The 17,519-nt window shown below is 40.1% G+C and overlaps 2 protein-coding genes across 7 annotated transcripts in view; one reads left to right on the top strand and one right to left on the bottom strand.

The window, feature by feature from the left end:
- Positions 1–15,125, bottom strand: part of kif3ca (kinesin family member 3Ca) — a 15,361-nt gene extending 236 nt beyond the window's left edge. Inside the window, exons 1-8 of one of the 2 annotated variants that reach the window (XM_086019333.1) lie at positions 13,234–15,125; positions 2,744–2,845; positions 2,551–2,673; positions 2,193–2,311; positions 1,917–2,033; positions 1,690–1,828; positions 1,394–1,539; positions 1–185 (exon numbers count right to left, since the gene is read on the bottom strand). The exon at positions 1–185 is cut by the window's left edge and continues 236 nt beyond it. In XM_086019333.1, the coding sequence (XP_085875459.1) occupies positions 98–185; positions 1,394–1,539; positions 1,690–1,828; positions 1,917–2,033; positions 2,193–2,311; positions 2,551–2,673; positions 2,744–2,845; positions 13,234–14,742 (2,343 nt within the window). In that variant the 5' untranslated portion in view covers positions 14,743–15,125 and the 3' untranslated portion in view covers positions 1–97. The remainder of the gene's footprint in view (positions 186–1,393; positions 1,540–1,689; positions 1,829–1,916; positions 2,034–2,192; positions 2,312–2,550; positions 2,674–2,743; positions 2,846–13,233) is intronic. The other variant, XM_086019334.1, reaches the window with a different exon arrangement.
- LOC147127896 (uncharacterized) overlaps positions 1–17,519 on the top strand; it is a 286,111-nt gene that overhangs the window by 118,688 nt on the left and 149,904 nt on the right. The gene's annotated exons all lie outside the window — the stretch shown is intronic.

Here is a 17,519-nt window from a genome sequence, read left to right as displayed (position 1 = left end):
TTTTTGTTGCTCAAGAGGTGTGGTTGTAAGTCCGAGCACCAAATTTTGCAGCACAATAAATAACAATAAAAACACACGTTGCTAAAGCTTCCGCGTTTCACTGCGCCGATGTAGGCATGACAGTGTTACAAGCCGAAAGGGAAACATTAGAAGAGGAAGAAGTGAGAGACTTTTGGCTTTGACACCTGCGAAAAAAAAGGAATTATTATTTAAAACCAGCATATGCCAGATAAATGACTGAAAAACTGAATCACAGGTTAACAGGATTATACATGAACAATGAGATTACAGGCTGCTGAGAGAGTAGTGGGGGTGGCTAATCCTGAATAATTCCATTTAGATGCATTACGTTAAACCATTGACACCCGCCAGATATGGGTTGAGGAGTAAAAATTGATATTTCCATCAAGGGCTAATGCAGTACATGAACTTAAGTGCATATTACTCGTTCACACACTGATGGCAGAGGTTGCCAGTTCAAGGTTGGCCACTTTACCTTCCGAGCAATATCTGTGAATTGACGTCTTAAAGGAGGGGTGTCAAACACATTTTTGTCGCTGGCCACGAGTTATGGTTTCCTTTTGAGATCCATTATGACTGTCATCGCAAATAAATGTATGATACATTGATGATTCTTACAAATTGCTGAGTTTTGAAAGTAAAAACAGTTTGTTGTAAAAATATTATTCCGTTTAAAAAGGGGATTGGTGCTTGCAATATCGCAATGTTTTTATAAGTGAAGACAATTTGCAATTTTGATATTTTAGCAAGAAACATGAAGTCGATGCACATCATTTGCTTTCGCGGGCCACATAAAATGATGTGGTGGGCCAGGTCTGGACCCTGGGCCTTTCGCTTGACACTGATCGATCAATCAATCAATCAATCAATCAATCAATCAATCAATCAATCAATCAATCAATCAATCAAGCAAATGCAATTCAACATGCTTCACATTGTTAAAAAATAAAACCGCCCACTACGCCCGCATCGCCCCCCCACCACCACCCACAAGGACAAATATGCACATAGACGATATCAAAAGGTAAAAAAAAAAAAAGGAGTAGATGAGTAAAAAGAGCAAGAATGGGTGCAGAGCATCATGTGGAGGAAAAAATGATGATGATTGATGAATAATAATGATGATGATAATAATTAATAATGACAACCAGTACCTCAGATCTTGCCAGACTTTTTTTGTACGGTTATAACTTGACTACAGATTATTACTATTTATTAATTTTTTTACACAACATCTTGGAATTATGTCATGTGTAATGCACAAAACTCAATATAAAATACATATATTTATTTAATTAAAAAAAAATGTAGAAATCGCCATTTCAAGTAAGCACATTTAATATTTAATATTTTATTTTACTATTTGACTTACCAGGATCGAGATTTGTGAACGCCTCTGTCGTTGGTCGGAGAGTTGTCCACAGAGGAGCTTTGGTTCAGCTCTGCATCCTTTAAGCGACCCAATGAGGCGGTGTTTGCAGGGTTCATGTCCAGCTCCAGAAACATGATATTCTCAGCCTTAAAACACACACACTGCCATATAAAGTTAACTGCACACTAAAATGATAAAATAATGTTTATTTCAATCACTTGATGCGAAATCTCAGGTGGGATCGAAGTACTAATGGATTGTGCAATGGTTTCATTTGCACACGTTTTTGTACTTACCGTATGTGGTCTGAAACACATCGCCCTTACCCTGAATCTGTTATTAGCCCCCATCGTTATGGCAACCCTGGCATACTGGCTGATTGGTCTTTTATATCCTACTGCAGATGTTGGCCTTTTCTTCATCTGTGGGGGTTTGCTGTAAAGCAGAAGAAGTGGAGGCAGAAATCAGAAATCAATGAGCAACATATTCATGCGGTGTCAATCAATCCGTTTAAAACACTGACCTCTCAGCAGGAACCAGAGGCTGGAACTTCCACTGATCCTCTTCTGGGTCAAAAGTCATTCTGCTCATGATCTTATTCTTCTCCTCCGGAGGGATGAAGTTCTCGATGATTAAATACCTACACAAGAAAATGACAGAACGAATGTGCCCATGTTCATGTTAGTATTCTGGATTTAACACGTTGTAAAACACTCGTGTATTTATGTCAGAAATGCATATCATTGAAATTTCATATTTCACATGGAATTTCTCCGATCAAAGCGAGCTATTTCCTTACTTGAACTTGAGCTCTCTAGTGAGCTCGTTCTGTGTTTGCTCCAGCTCCTGACGGCTCCTCACATGCTCATCATTAACATCCTGGATCTCCGCTTTGATGCACTGGAGCTTGGCGTACAACTATGAGGAGAGAATCAGAAACAAAATGGCTCAAGGACCAGTCTCCAACTAGGTGTAACTTGGTCACCCCTAGCAACGGCACTGGAGGTAGTGGGCGACAGGGGAAATGGAAAGCTGCATTCGTGCTCTTACTCCAGATTTCATCTTGGGATGACACTACCATTACAAATGTCTGAAAATCAATTCGTTTCTGTGCAGCATATGTCACTGGGCGTGTTTCGGGTGTTTGGAATGTCTACCTTCTTGAGTTTCTTGGTTTTGGCCTCAACCTCTTGCTGCAGGGAAGTAAAAGTCTCCCTCAGCTCCAGCGTCTCATCGTCCTGGACCATCATCTGTTGCTGCATCTCCCTCTCGTTGCGTGACTGGAACCATTTGTGGCAAAACAACAATGACAATCTGCAGCCGTCCAGTAAATTCTGCAAAGATGCATACCTGCTCCGCAATTTCCTGCCTTTTCACCTCCAGCATCTTCTGCTGCTCATTGGTGTGATCGATGATGTTCTTTCCTCCGACCAGCAGCTTGCTCTCCATTGCCTGGAATAGAGAAACAAGAGCCTGCGGTCAATACGTAACACCAAGCTCATCAAATGCAGAAAATGAGATGACATCTCAAGGTTGTTTGACGTGAAATGCCGTCAACGGGATCCTAACGAGGGGTGCTGTCGATGTCAAGTGCTTTCATCGATGTGTTTTTATGGAAACGGAGAGAGAAAAGTCTTAGCCAACTGTGGTTTGATCATTAATTAAATTCATTGATTTGACAACAATGTGTAAGCTCCTAAAACATGGCGGACCCTTGGAAATGCAACTGTTACGAGCAGCTTGTGATTGATCGAAGTGTTCGTCACATTAAATCGACTACAAAGAGTGTCAGATTACTTAAATGTAGAAGTCGTAGTGATGGCGAAATGTCTGTACATCCACACACATGCATGGCACACATATATGCACACACACTACTAAATACTACTATTACTATTACTACTACATCTGCTACTAAATTGCATGCAAAAAGGTAGCCAAGTTTATCAAATGTAAAATTGTTACACAGGTGATTCATTGTAAATTAATTTTCATTGTTATTTTACAGATGAAAAGGACTGTTCAGATGTTTGAGGCGTCCTTAAGCAAAATTATTAGCTTCAAAGTCACTGTTGTGTGCAGAATATATCTTTTCACAAAAATCTCATTTTCTACATTTTTTTTAAGTCCAAAATTGGTGCGTTGGGTAAAACCAACCCATATTTTACGGCTGATTATTAAAAAATGGAATGAGGTAGAAACTTTTTTGTGTGTGATGAAAGAAGAAAGTCTAATCTTTCATGTGGTAGTTTCTGTGTTTACAAAGTCACCAAACAATATTCTGTGAGCGCTCAAGAACTTCTCGTTTTTGAAAATGGATGGCATTGAAAGTGGGACCTATTGTGAAAAGATGACTATTGAAGGGCACGTATAGAAATAGTTACACAAACATACACCACACTCACATTATATTTGTTGGGCTGATGGAACCCAGTGCAGCGCTGACGAGGCAGATGGAAGTGGGCAGCTCGAACAGCCCCATGATGACACTAAGCTACAACAAGCTGAGCCGTGCTCCAACGTGATGAATTAACCATCGACTGGGCGCATCAATAAAAACCTCATTAATCTTGCTTCATGGCTGATATGTGGACTGTAACATCAGTTACTAATAATGAAGCAAATTATTTCTCATCTCTCTACCGCTCAACATACAGTCCAGTCCACATACAAATACATCATGTTCCGAGTGTAGCTTAAATGTTTGCTGATACTCTATTCTGAGTCAGACTCATGCTGTTTTAAATTATAATTTAATTAGATATATTATCTAGTATAATTGTCAGGAAATTCTTAACGCAATATTTATCAAAATGCCTTGTTTCAACTAGTGGGCTTGCATAATACATATACTTGAAAAAAAAATATGTTTGGGTTGACTTCCCTTTTAAATGACACGCTATACAAAGAACCCCACTATACTGTAGGTGAAAATATGCAATATAGAGAGACCATATAAAAAAAAAAAAAGGTGCTTTGACAGTTTAACCCTCCCGAACGTTATAAACTCATTAAAACCTTTTTTTTTAAACATTTAAATATGTGCCCACACCAAAAAATGATAGAAAAACCTGTACATATTGTAGCGTCTGTTACTTAGATATGATATTTAGGAGGCGGGGCCTAGGTGGGTTAGCACAGTCGAGAAAAGATGGGGAGGCCACATTCTTGACTCAGGGAAACAATCACGTGCGTGTTTAAATTGTAAGCAGCCTATACATTCGGTGAACTTGCACATAGCACACTGTGCTGCTCTCCACTTAATTACATGAGAGAACAGAAAACACACAAACACTTGTGCAACGGGTACAGTGGGAGTCCTTCAGAGAGAAAGCGACAAGGCTTTTACAGAAAGCCTCTTTGTTTAGAGGACTGCCTTTGTCTTCTGTGTGTGTGTGTATGTGTGTGTGTTTGTTTCCATCTCTGTCAGGACAAACAATATTTTAAAACCAACACGGGGGACACGTGCACGGGGGGGCGGGGGACCAGCCAACTTAAGTGGGCAGTTTGGGGGTATCAGACTTTTGCGAACGGTTGCGAACTTTGTAAAGAGGCACTCTGGAATGTGATAAAATGGTGCTGGACCGTTGTATCGAGTCAAAGTTATAAAAAGACGTGCGTGTGAGCGCAAGTTTTGCTGTCCTTTGCGTTCAATCATATTCATTGTGCTCCATTAATAGGCTGATTCATGTTGGGGGGTTTCTCTCTCATGCATGTTCCTTTCTTCTGATAGGCTGCTTATTGTGATAGAGGAGAGTACTGTACATGCAGCCTTTAGGTCAGTCAGCATTTGGAATAAGTGCAGAGGGATTTTTCTGTAATAGGTACAGTCAATAATATAAAGTATAAGCACAAATTATTCACACCCTGGCCACATTTCAAGCTGAAGCAATATTTCGTCTTATATTTTAACTGGAATTTGCACAAAAAAGTGGCAAAACATGAACAGGTTGTGTTTGAGATTTCTTTTTTTTAATGTGGAGGTTGGGGGTGGATTGTTAATTAATATCCCCAACTCAATTTTTGGTTTTGGACAAGTTTGAGCGATGTGGTGTTTTTCTGCATTCTAAAGGATGCTAGTAATTTAGAGAGGGATAACTGGAGCAGTACCACCTCATAAAATATTTAGAACAAGGCTCTAGACTATTTTTTTGTTTTTTTTTGCTAGGAGCACAGTAGCCCCTAACCTGAAATTTTAGGGGTGTAATTAGAAGATTTAGGGGCACACACTTTTAAATATTCATCCCACTAATTTTCACCAGCACCAAAAAATAATCAAGAATAGTAATTGTTAAAACATTTATTGGTTGCACTGGCACAAGTATGAAAATTATAGCTGCGCTTTCTCAAATTCTAAGGGCAAAATACAGTATCCTAATAGGCCCAAGTGTTTGTCAAAAATCTGAGATGTTTTAATCCTAAAAATGTATTTCTTATTCCAAGCCCTCATTATGCATTATTGAAACATTGACACTTGGCTTAAAAAAGCAAAAATTTAACAACTTAATGAAGTAGTAAAATTAAAATGTATTGCAAAAAAAATAAAAATAAATTGTTAAATATTTATTTAAATACAAACAGTTAAATGCACATTTGTTGTACTTAAAAGTTGAATATAAACTAAACTGTATAAAAATGCACTGTACATGAAAGGTAAAAGAATTTACTGTACTGGATTTTTTAAAAAAAGTTCAAACAAGTTGTATGCATAGCTTCAAGCTCCATTCTAATATGTTTATTGTATTTCATACTTCAAAGTTTTAGTTGGACTTTATTCAGCGATTCTTTCACGAACCACTCGGGGTATGTGGTAGTACACTTTGAGAATCACTGCTCTATACTTTGAGATTTGCATGAACACGGATTTGTCTTTATTAACAGTGTCTGAGCAATTTTGGGCCTTCTTTCTGTTAAAAAGTACAAAAAAAAAAAACCTAATGAAATGTGTGAATGATAAAAGAAAAATCTCTTAACGCAACCTTTTCTTGTTATTCCAGATTGAAGACACCCATTCAATAAATAACCTACCTCAACATTTGGCTGGAGTATGGTTAGATTTGGGTTTAACCGTAGTAGTGGAACAAAGTTATTAAATGCAACGTGAAATATCTGCTGCGTGCCTGACCAAGATCAATGACTTCCATATTAAGTCTCTTATTACTCCATTTGAAACACTACAAGTGTGCTGCAGTGCTAAGGGTGCATTCTTGCATTCTTTTTTTTTTTTTTAATCCTTGGACTGATCAACTTCCTAATGGGAAAGTGAAGAAGAGTGGGAAGGGTTTCATAATGAGCTGCTGGCTCCTTTGAATTAGACGGCCAGTCTTGGTGAAGCCAAGGCCTGCAGGGAGCGACTGAGCTATAAATACAACATGACGACAACAGGTCTTGCGTGTGCAACAGAAAGACCGAAAGGAGACGGAGACAAAGAGGAGGGTTTGAAGTTGAAAGGTAACGACAAGACACAGGAGAAAATCACAAAGGTCAAGAAATCTCTGCTACGTCAGTAGAGGTGCGCTTAAAGTAGAAGTCAGCCCAAACATATTTTTTTAAGAATATGTTCTAAGCAGGCCCATGAGTTGAAACACAGCATTCTGATTAATATTGTGTTTGTGGAATACGAGTTTAAGCGACAAAATCCAGCCGTTTTTAGCCATCCCGGGGGGGCGGCCATTTTGTCACTTCTGTTGACTGAAAATGACATCACAGACCCTCAGGGCTCAGATAACCAATCATAGCTCAGCTTCAGAAAACAGGTAAGCCGTGATTGGTCGTTATATGAGCCCTGAGGGTCTGTGATGTCATTTTCAGTCAACAGAAGTGACAAAATGGCCGCCCCGTGAGATGGCTAAAAACGGGTGGATTTTGCTGCTTAACTCATGTTTCAAATTAATCATGTTGCCTTGTTCCAACTAGTGGGCCTGCATAGAACATATTCTTGAAAAATATCTTTGGATTGACTTCCTCTTTAAGGAGACACATCAGGACTAAAATCTCATCAACATCCACTCACTGCCCATCGACTTCAGCTGATGTCATTATGCTACCTGAACGACACAGTGGTGCAAAAATCTTATTGTGAAATACATGTTATTGTGAAGCAGTGAAGTTAGCTCACGTTATTATTTGTTATTATTATTACATATGAACAATAAAATACAAAGTATGTACAACAATAACATATAGCTGAGTATTGAGCAATCTGCAAATAATTCCCAAGGTTTCACTTCACCCAGATTTTGTTTTACTGCTTTTTTTCCCAGTATGGAATTATTATTATTTTTTTAAAACTACATTTGCAAAAACCTTAAAAACAACAACAAACAAATTAGCTAGTTCAACCAATGGAGAACATTTATTCACTGATTTTCCATTATCGTTGTACACATGCAGACACGCACTACATCAATATTTCAGTGAGGTCCTCACTGCTGAAAGACAGAGAGCAGGGACGGGATGTTTTAGTTCATCAGCTTACACGCACACACAAGCACGCTCTCATGGGCCTTTTCTTTCACTGACGAAACAGGAAGGTGGAAAAAAGCAAAGCAGGAAACAGTCACTGTACACCGAAAAGAATGTACAGACTGTGTACATATGGACCTGATCTGAGGTCCATTACAGAGAAAGGGTGTGTGTGTGTGTTTCTGATGCTGAAAATATTTCCCACATGGCAATAGGCATTGTTGTTTCGTGATGGGCTAAACCTCACATGACATGACGTGAGCTGGAGTGAGTCACAATAGAAAGGATGTCTGCCAAACTAGACCCTCAAAATGTGTTCTACCTATTGGCTGCTCAACAATGTTGCCGCAGGCCAAATACTGCTCCTCCTATTCCAAAGTCTGAAAGTCTCAACTATCTTTACGTCCTGAAATACACCAATGCTGCTTCTTCTTCGAGAAGTTGCATCAAGAGTTCCTTGATATGTTCTAGATTAAAATGACAGATGAGCCAAAAACACTTGAGAGTGAGATTGGCCAACATGTTGAAGACAAATAAACTCATACATAGCAACTGCAAGTCTGATGATGTCAACAAATATATCTGATGTCCCGCAGCCATCATAACAAAGGAACAAGAACCTAAGAATGACTAGGACAAAGGACGATGATACAGGTTTGACCTAGAAAAGTGACTCTAAGAATAATCCTGAGGCTATTCAAGGGGAGGCTTCGTGTTCTCATAACTGAGAGCTACCATACATCCACATTTCTATCAGATAGATCTGGTTCTGTGACACAAGGAAATGAAATCTATCCAAGTTGAAGAGACCGGGACTGATCATTAGTCAGTCACGCAGTGTGAAGAAAGCTCTTTTGCATGCAGATGGGAATACTGCAGTTTTGTTTGGCTGGTCTCGGCCACTCTTTGCTGGTCTCGCGCTGTTTCCCTTGCTCCCTAGTCCCCATATTGTTCTGAACTCCTACCGAGTTTGACTAGAGCCAAAAAATGTTACTGCTACTTTCCAGACTTCCAAACAGTTATTCAACAAAATTTACCTAGAGTGAGTGAGTGATCTAATTTCCTGCTTTACATCAATTTTGAGAGGAAATAAACCCAACACGTTTTTTCTCAAAAATATGTTCCCAGCAGGCTCACTAGTTGAAACACAGCATTCTGATTAATATTGCGTTTGTGGAATTTGAGCTAAGCAGCAAAATCCACCCGGTTTTAATCATCTCACCAATCACGGCCGACCTGTTTTCTGAAGCGGGGCCGTGATTGGTTGTTACCTGAGCCCTGAGCAGTTGTGATGTCATTTTCAGTCGAAAGAAGTGACAAAATGGCCGCCCCCTGAGATGGCTAAAAAGGGGTGGATTTTGCTGCTTAACTTATATTCCACAAACGCAATATTAATCAGAATGCCGTGTATTGAGGCATACCTCTGTTAAGGACAGTGTGCCACGGAAAAAGGAAAAAAAAAAATGCTGGTGATGATGCATGAACCCCCTCAAGCTATTTTACTGAGCAGCATTATAGCTTTGCATAAAAAAGCAGAAATTACCGATCATCTAATTATTTTGCTGATGTACAAAAGCCCAAAAATAATTTCTGAGACTAACAAGGTGTCAACAGACATCGATGAAACTACCGTAAGTCAGATCATTACCAGAACTGATGCTAATTTCTTGTGGTTATCATGACGACATGTTTCTTTCTTTCCTCGACATTGCACCACACTCCAAATAAGAACAAATGGATTATAGAAACACTTGAACAACATATTCTATATTGTCTCCAGTGCTGTTTTTAGACTTAAAAACAAAAGAATATATCTGATTTTGCCTGCTGTAAGACTCTGTTCGGACAGCTTTGACAGATTGCAGCTGAACTGAGATGGTGTTAACAAGAAATGAGAGGTCGTGAACCAGATATGAACCCGTCAAGTTGTGATTACATGAGCCGAGCTGCCAACCTGCAGAACCGTACGCTGTCGTCCCTGGTTACGTACGCACCGAAACAGTTGGGGCGCCGCATGTTGATGCACAGCCATCTGACAGCACCCTGCAGAAACACCAAATGACCCAACACAGCTTCACAACGATGCTCCTGACCTACTTTACTCTTCAATTTGTTGTGCTGTTGTTGTTCAGAGAGATGGGGACTTAATTGCATTTCAATTTGATCTTATCTATAATTGGTTATTTATAGATTCATCCGCTTCCTGGCCATTGTGCTCTATCTGTGTCAGTCTGCCTGACCGCCTTTGGTTTGAGAGATACAGGTTGCAAGCTGCGATTGGCAAACTAATAGTTGGTAAACGCAGTACACTACGGTGGAACCGCAACGTGAAGCAATTTGGAATTGAACTACAATTAAGTGGGGAAGCATACAGTCAAAACTGTCATTGAGCTTGACGTCACAAATATTTAAAAAAATAAATAAATACAAATAAAAATTTAAATCTGCACCAAATGAAAGATGGCTATTCGACTTGGCTTTACAATTATAAAAACTTCATCCACAATTCATCATATTATGAATTGCAAAGTCAAACAAGCAAAAAGAGACAATAACTTTTTACTACACATTCATGTATTGTTTCTCAGCAAATGTCTGAAAATTCCAGGTACACAATCCTACTACTTATCCATGTGGATAAAAGCAAAAAAATAAAAATAAAAGTGTTTTTTTTACACAACAAATACCTTCACTTTGTTCATCTATCTATGCAAGTGATGTATGTTGACAGGGAAAATGAGTTTTTGTTTGATAGCGTGCAGTGCCATTTTTCTAATGCAAAATTGCATAATAAAAACAGCTCATCCACCACCCTAATGAAGAGAAGTGCTATTCAAAGGGAAGATGCATTTTTTGGGTGTAGAGATAGGTAGCTAGCTAACTGCATGTCACAATTGCATCTGGATAACCAATGATGCAAACAAATTCGTATATAGTGGGGGATGGGCGACTCACTGTGTCACTGGAGTCTGTTTAAGCCACACCCCAAAAGTCACAAAACTGAAGTGGTGAAATACAGTTTGACAGTTTGCACAAGATGTGATGGAAATCTGAACAAACATTAATAATAATAATAATATACATGTGATTTGTTGACAGAAAGCAAGCACAGACTACTGCCTGACTAACAAAAACTTAAAGGTTTTTTTTTTTTGGTATCCTGGGATAAACACGCAATCGTTTATCATGCATGTTTCGAGGGACACTAATGCAAGGACAGGAAATACTTGACCTCAATCATCATCCCCCTCAAGGCAAGGGAGAATTTTGCTGATTCCCGTGGCTGACACCACTCAGCAGCCACCCAGTCAGCATCAAACATGAGAGCTTGCGCTGTGCAGCGAGATCACTGAAGATTTGATACGGTTCAGCAGTATCATGCACACAGCGCTTTGAAGGACAGTAAGACGGGAAGGAATATGAGAGGCCTGATGCAGAAATGTACACGGAAGCACTCAGTTGTGGGGGGGGGGGGGCAAAATTAAGATCCCTTTGTGCACTATCCCAGAGGACATTCCCCACATCCACTTATAACTTCACCAAACTGAAAACATTGATTTTGCATTGTTTACTGTATAGTTTGCAAAATACCTATTATTTAGAGAACAACTGAAAGGTATGTAGTTGAGGACGCGCTTGTTCTGAGTGTGAATATTTCATTGGCTACATTATAGGGCATTGAAAGTCTTCTAACCTCACACAATTATCACAATGTTTTTGGTTTTTTTTACAATTTTCGGACTCCACTTTGTTGTTTGTGGGTCTTGGGGTATGATTTTTGCTGAGGGTGTGGGTTGAGCCCTTTGTCCAATAAAGGTAAGCAGGTCCTGAAATTGTCACTTGTGATGTGTCTGGTGGAACCTTGCACATTTAGCACAATCCATCCCAGGACACTGGGGGTCAAGAAATAGAAAAATAAAATCAAACTGTCGCAATCATAAAACGTTTCGTCACCTTGGTCACTCACTGAGCTGAAGTCTCATGTGATTGCACGATGTCTTGGATGATGGAGATTTGATCTCATGATTTTCACTTTCGAGGCAAATACAGTATATTCATTTACTTATTTGGTTTAATTTAATATTGTTCAATTCCAAATAATATAACTATTAAACACATGAAAAATATTAATACTATCTGTCTACTAGAGGTACTACTACTCAATCTCTCAGCATGAATGATTTATTGACAGCAAATGACTCAAAAACATGTGCATGAATATGAGCAAAAATAAATGACGCTGTGACTCACGCTTTGATTGCTGGTTGGGAGGCGGCTGACTTTTAAATATCTATTCTATGACCACACAGTTCCCAGTTGGATATATTTGCCACCAGACCGCAGACAAAGACCAGCAAGCAAACATCCATACAGAGATTCAGTATTGCATATCAAAATGGGTGTAAAATGAATGCAAATCATAAGAATTACAGATAATGTATATACCACTGATGTCTTGATATGCTTGTGGATATTCGCATCCATCCAGGTAATTTCTTTTTTGGTTTCTTGATATTTTAGACATTAATTTGGCTTATAAGTTAGTTAAAAGCTCTGGGAACATTACAAGCAGAAGGTGGGGTACACCCTGAATTGCTTCCCAGCCAATCACAGGGCACAGATTGACAAACAACCATTGACACCCATCTTGGATTTTGTTGAATTTTCCATAGTTGCCATATTGGTCTTTTTATGTTACTCCATAGAAAAACAGATGGCGGATTTGAACTTTGGGAAGGATGTGCTAACCACTCCACCAACATGCTGCCTAGCCTGAAGTCTGTTTTTGCCTCCATATCTTCAAAACACATTGAATCAATTCCACATGATCGACTAATTGTTAATGAGGCCAAATGCCAATGGATTAAACCCTGACCCACAATAGTAACCAGAGGGAAACAAGCACTTTTGTGTGTGAAACCCACTCCTATTTGTGATAATTTCTGGCAAGCTGAGATGCTCCGTGTTTGCTATTCTTAATCGAAATTCAATTACTACGTATTACGATTATTACACTCCACGATTCCAAAATTGGCATATGCGTAAAAAAACGATTATTAATATGCATTTATATCCAACGCGCAATGTTTGTTTACACACGGAAATCATACTTGAATTTATACATTTACACCTTTTATTTTTTTAACTCATTTTATGAATTTTGTTTGGTCCAAAAGGAACTTACATAATTATAGTGTTTCAAAGTGATGTGTTTGTCTTTTACATTTGAACATTTTCTTGCGTTGAACCCAAAAAACAAATGATCGTTTGAATAATGGTGATTTCAATTATTAGCAAAATCAGCGTGATTAATATTTTTTTTCATAACGGAGCAGCCCTATAATGAACCGAAACCAAAAGATTCAGTTCCTCACCTTGTACTTGGCAGTCAGTTGCTCAGTGGCTTCCTGCTCCTTGCGAAGATCCCCCATCATCCTCTCTTTCTCGCCGAGAAGCCTCTGCTTCTCATCAGCCAGGAGTGATCGATCTCCTATGATGGCCTCCTTCTCCCTCTCGAGACGCTGCTCTTCTTGCTTCACATACTCCTCGGCATCCTTCTCCACCTCCTCCTCACACTCGCTGTCTTCATCCCCATCTGGATCTGAGCCCTCGTCGTCCAGCCGCTCCTTCTTCTGCTTGCTCCTCCACTTCCTGTGGCTTAGCTGGGCCCTTAACCGAGCGATCTCCCTCTGAAACTCTCGGAGGAGAGCGTCTTTGGGGTCCTCGTTGACTCGAGGCTGGTTCTGGATGTTCTTTGCTCGGTTGGCGTAGCGAAGGGTGGTGAGGGTTTCGTCGTAGTGTTGGGGGGCAGGACCTAAAGTAGCCACCATGACAGTTTTGGCGTTACCGCCCAATGAGTCCTGCAAAAGGCGGGTCAGCTTCGAGTCCCGGTACGGCACGTGACCGCTGCGCCCGTCGGCAAGTGCGGATATCACGTTCCCTAGTGCGGACAGGGAAAGGTTGATCTTAGCCGCTTCCTTCAGGCGTTCACCCTGGACGCCTGTTTTGGCCTGCCGCTCGCTGCCGGCCAGATCCACCAGGTTGAGGCGCCCGACCCGGATGTGCTTTCTCCCATCTGGACCAGGCTGGCCACACTCGACGGTGATCAGGAATAAAGCGTGGGACCTGGACGAATATTCGTTCATGTCGGTGGCCGCAACCGCCCTCGCCTGGTTTCCCACGTTCATCACCTCTTCTATCTCTTTGATACTCTTGCAGACACAAGAAGTGAGGTCCGGGACATAGACTCCAGTTTCCGGACTCTCTCTCAGCTCTAGTCCTCGGGCGTTGGCGTGGTTGGGATCCAGAAGATCCCGGATCTCTTCACGATAGATCTCGAGGTAGGACGCCCGTACCAGGTATTGCTTATCAGACTGCGAGCGTGAGATGTGCGTAAAGATGTGGTCAAAGGCGTTGGGTATCACGCCTCGTTTCTCTGTGTCCAACCACATCCCCTGCATGGTGTACGTCTTCCCTGTTCCGGTCTGTCCATAAGCAAATATGGTACCATTGAACCCGGCTAGCACAGAATCTATCAGAGGCCTAACACTCTCGTCGTACAGATCTCGTTGTTTGGAATTGGCATCGTAAACAGCATCAAATGTAAACGTTTTTTGGGGTTCGCTGTGTGAGGCTCGAGGATTCCTGAGGATCACCTGTCCCAGTCGCAGGTCCATCTGCACGATCCCCCCGGAAGGACCATTGGACTCCTCTTTTCGGTTCAGAGGTCGACATCGAACAACCACCTTAACTGACTCACTGCTCTTATTCTTTGACATGGTTGGCGTCTTGTTACCAGCAGTTACACAATGACAATAAATACACACAAAAAAAAACTTCCTGACTACTAGCTTTGTGTCACCATAGGTTTTGTTCTCATTCATAAAACATTCAGCATGATCATTTCTTCAATGAAAATAAATTAGCATAGCCTTGTATTTAACAGTGCAAATGATAATATGCCATGCTAATGTCTCAATTGCTCTGACTGTCTGTTAAATTAGCATAAATGGTATCAGCTCTCACGCGCTGGTTCGACGATCCATACCCGATCCGTGTCCACACATGAAGCCCAAAAAATCCCACAGTGTCAAAGAAAAACAAACAAACAAACAAACGGATATTTGGCGCATATCGTCTTTTTACACGCCCAGCGGATCTACATCCTTCAGTCCTCCACTCAATGATGCTCCGGTGTGGGTCTCCGAGAGACAGATCCTCCTACCGAACACACGTATACACACACGCGCACGCCCACACAGGCGCGCACACGCACACACACAGACGCACACGCTCACGCACACGTAAGCGCAAACGCACGCACGCACACAGTCATTCCAGCTCCACGCCCCATATCACTGCGGAGTACAGCAAAGCACTGTGGGTGATGTAGTTAATCACACAGCAGTTTGTTCAGGGTTTTCCCAGAACTAACCAACACGGTACACCGTTATGTGTATCATGTGTCTATTAAACTGTATAAAATTAAAGACATTAACTAAAACATAATTATATTTGTTAGAAACAGTTAGCGAAATATAGTAACTTACTGTATGTATAATATATGTAGTAAGCAACAATGTCATGCCCTTTTGGGTCATATTTGGAATGTCGTACAGAAGTAAATACCGTAATTAAAAAAGGGGGGGGGGGGTGGAGATTTTAAAAATGGACTAAAAAAAGCCAACCATATTTGAAGGATTGAGATTGTAGGAATTAAATAACCGTAAGGAGGTTATGGCAACCTGTTCCTTTACCAATACAATTTAATTTCTGAATTTGTCACAGAATGAGAAAGTGCAATATTAATAATTATTGCCATTACTTAACCACGGTATGGTTAAAAACACAGCCCAACATCGACATCTAGTGACAGAATAGTAGAGCACACTCTAACCTACAGCTAGTCAATCATGAAAGGCTAAAAAATATATATACCTGTATATATATATATATATATATATACATATATTTTTTCAGGTAACGGTGCAGGTGACGTTTTGGGGTTTTTCTAATATGATAAAATATACTCACGAAACTCACTTCCCCAATGTAATTTCAAGATGATTCACTACAGAGTGGAAAGCCCCAACCAGATGAGGAATTCCACACATTTGCATTGTTTGAAATGTATGTAATGTAAAGTAGAATCATACAAACAACCTCCCTCTAAATGGTATTGTAAGAATGTATAAGACTAAAGATGTATTGTTGTCATTAGTTTCAAGAACTTGTCAAAATAATTGACTGTTATTTATTATATTTATTTTTTGATTAAAAAAAATTATCATGATAGACCTGAGTCAAATAATCTGACTTTGTCTGTACTACTTTTTTTTTTACATTCAATTTTCCTATTCAATCACACCATGCGTTCCTGTGTACATTATGAATTAATTACTGAATGGATTATAAATAAAGAAATTTAAGCAACAAAGTTTACTTAACAGACTTGTCCTACAATCTTAAATATTACCAGCTGTGAAACTATCAATGCTTGTTTACCAAGCGGTGCAAGACGATCCCTGAGGGCCTGTGTAGCAAACTGAAGAATGCAGTGTGATATGGGCAATTTCTGTGTTCAGACATGATTTATTGGTGAAACAAAAGATCAGCTGTGGAGTTAGAGTACAGTGTGAATATAAACAAATAGAATAAACGTTAATACCACTTTTTGAGTTTGATTATCATGTCATTGCTGGTTAAATGTAAGCATGTGTGATGCTTCTTATACATAATTTCGCATCTTGTCTAGATTTGGATGGATTTAAAAAACAATCATTTTACTGCTCCTAGATTCATACTAGGGAGTTGACTTCTTGAGGAAAAACGAATTTATCAAGTATTTTTCATTCATCGTTTCCACAGCAGCTGCCTCTCAGAGAATGTTTTCTAAACCAATTGCATGCCAAGTCCCCCGTAAATTGACCGATACAAAATAATGCAACATAATTAATGCATTCATGTCTCTATAACATTACCCTAAAAGCTTCTGTCTAACTTCTTTTCAAAATGAAAAACGATATGGTCGCATATTTGATCGGGAACATATCATAGGTCAGTTTACCAATCAGACTCTGTTTTATTGCCACAGCAGCGTAACATTGGCTTCTTGGATGGTTGTGGTGTCTTTACTTGTCAAGTCTGTACTTGGTGGAAGATGACATGCTCTGCATTCTTGGAGGAGTGTCTGAAGTGGAAGAGGAGAAAAGTGACACACAAAGCCAACTCCTGACGATCTGTTGTTATTGTAATGATAAATATTATGATGCTTGCAATATTTGTGCGTGTAAAGTTAACGCGGGTGAATGACCTTTTAATTCCAAGAGAAGGGGTCGTGGGGAAACGCCCGCAAAAGCAGAAGTACTTAATTATGACATCACTTGGCCTGACTCACAGCTGGGAGAGTCACCGCATCAGTTTCCAACTTGCCATGAAAAGTGAATCACACCCAGAGTGTCACGGAAACTAGCGGCCATTTTGGATCGCCGGACATGTTTTACCCATTGGAGTTAACGAGGGGCTGAGCCTAAATGTCCAAGCAACTGGCCCAGTGCCGTTTGCCCTTTCTGTCAATGTAAGGCGCGCCCCTTCGAGTATGTTAGAACAAACGACCAATCAAACTTGGGCCCACTCTTGACTGACAGCAGTTCTAGCAAAT

Source organism: Filicampus tigris, chromosome 20 (assembly GCF_054856515.1).
Source record: "Filicampus tigris isolate MCC_2025a chromosome 20, RoL_Ftig_1.0, whole genome shotgun sequence".
NCBI classification, from domain to species: domain Eukaryota; kingdom Metazoa; phylum Chordata; class Actinopteri; order Syngnathiformes; family Syngnathidae; genus Filicampus; species Filicampus tigris.
This window is presented reverse-complemented; position numbering and strand designations above follow the sequence as displayed.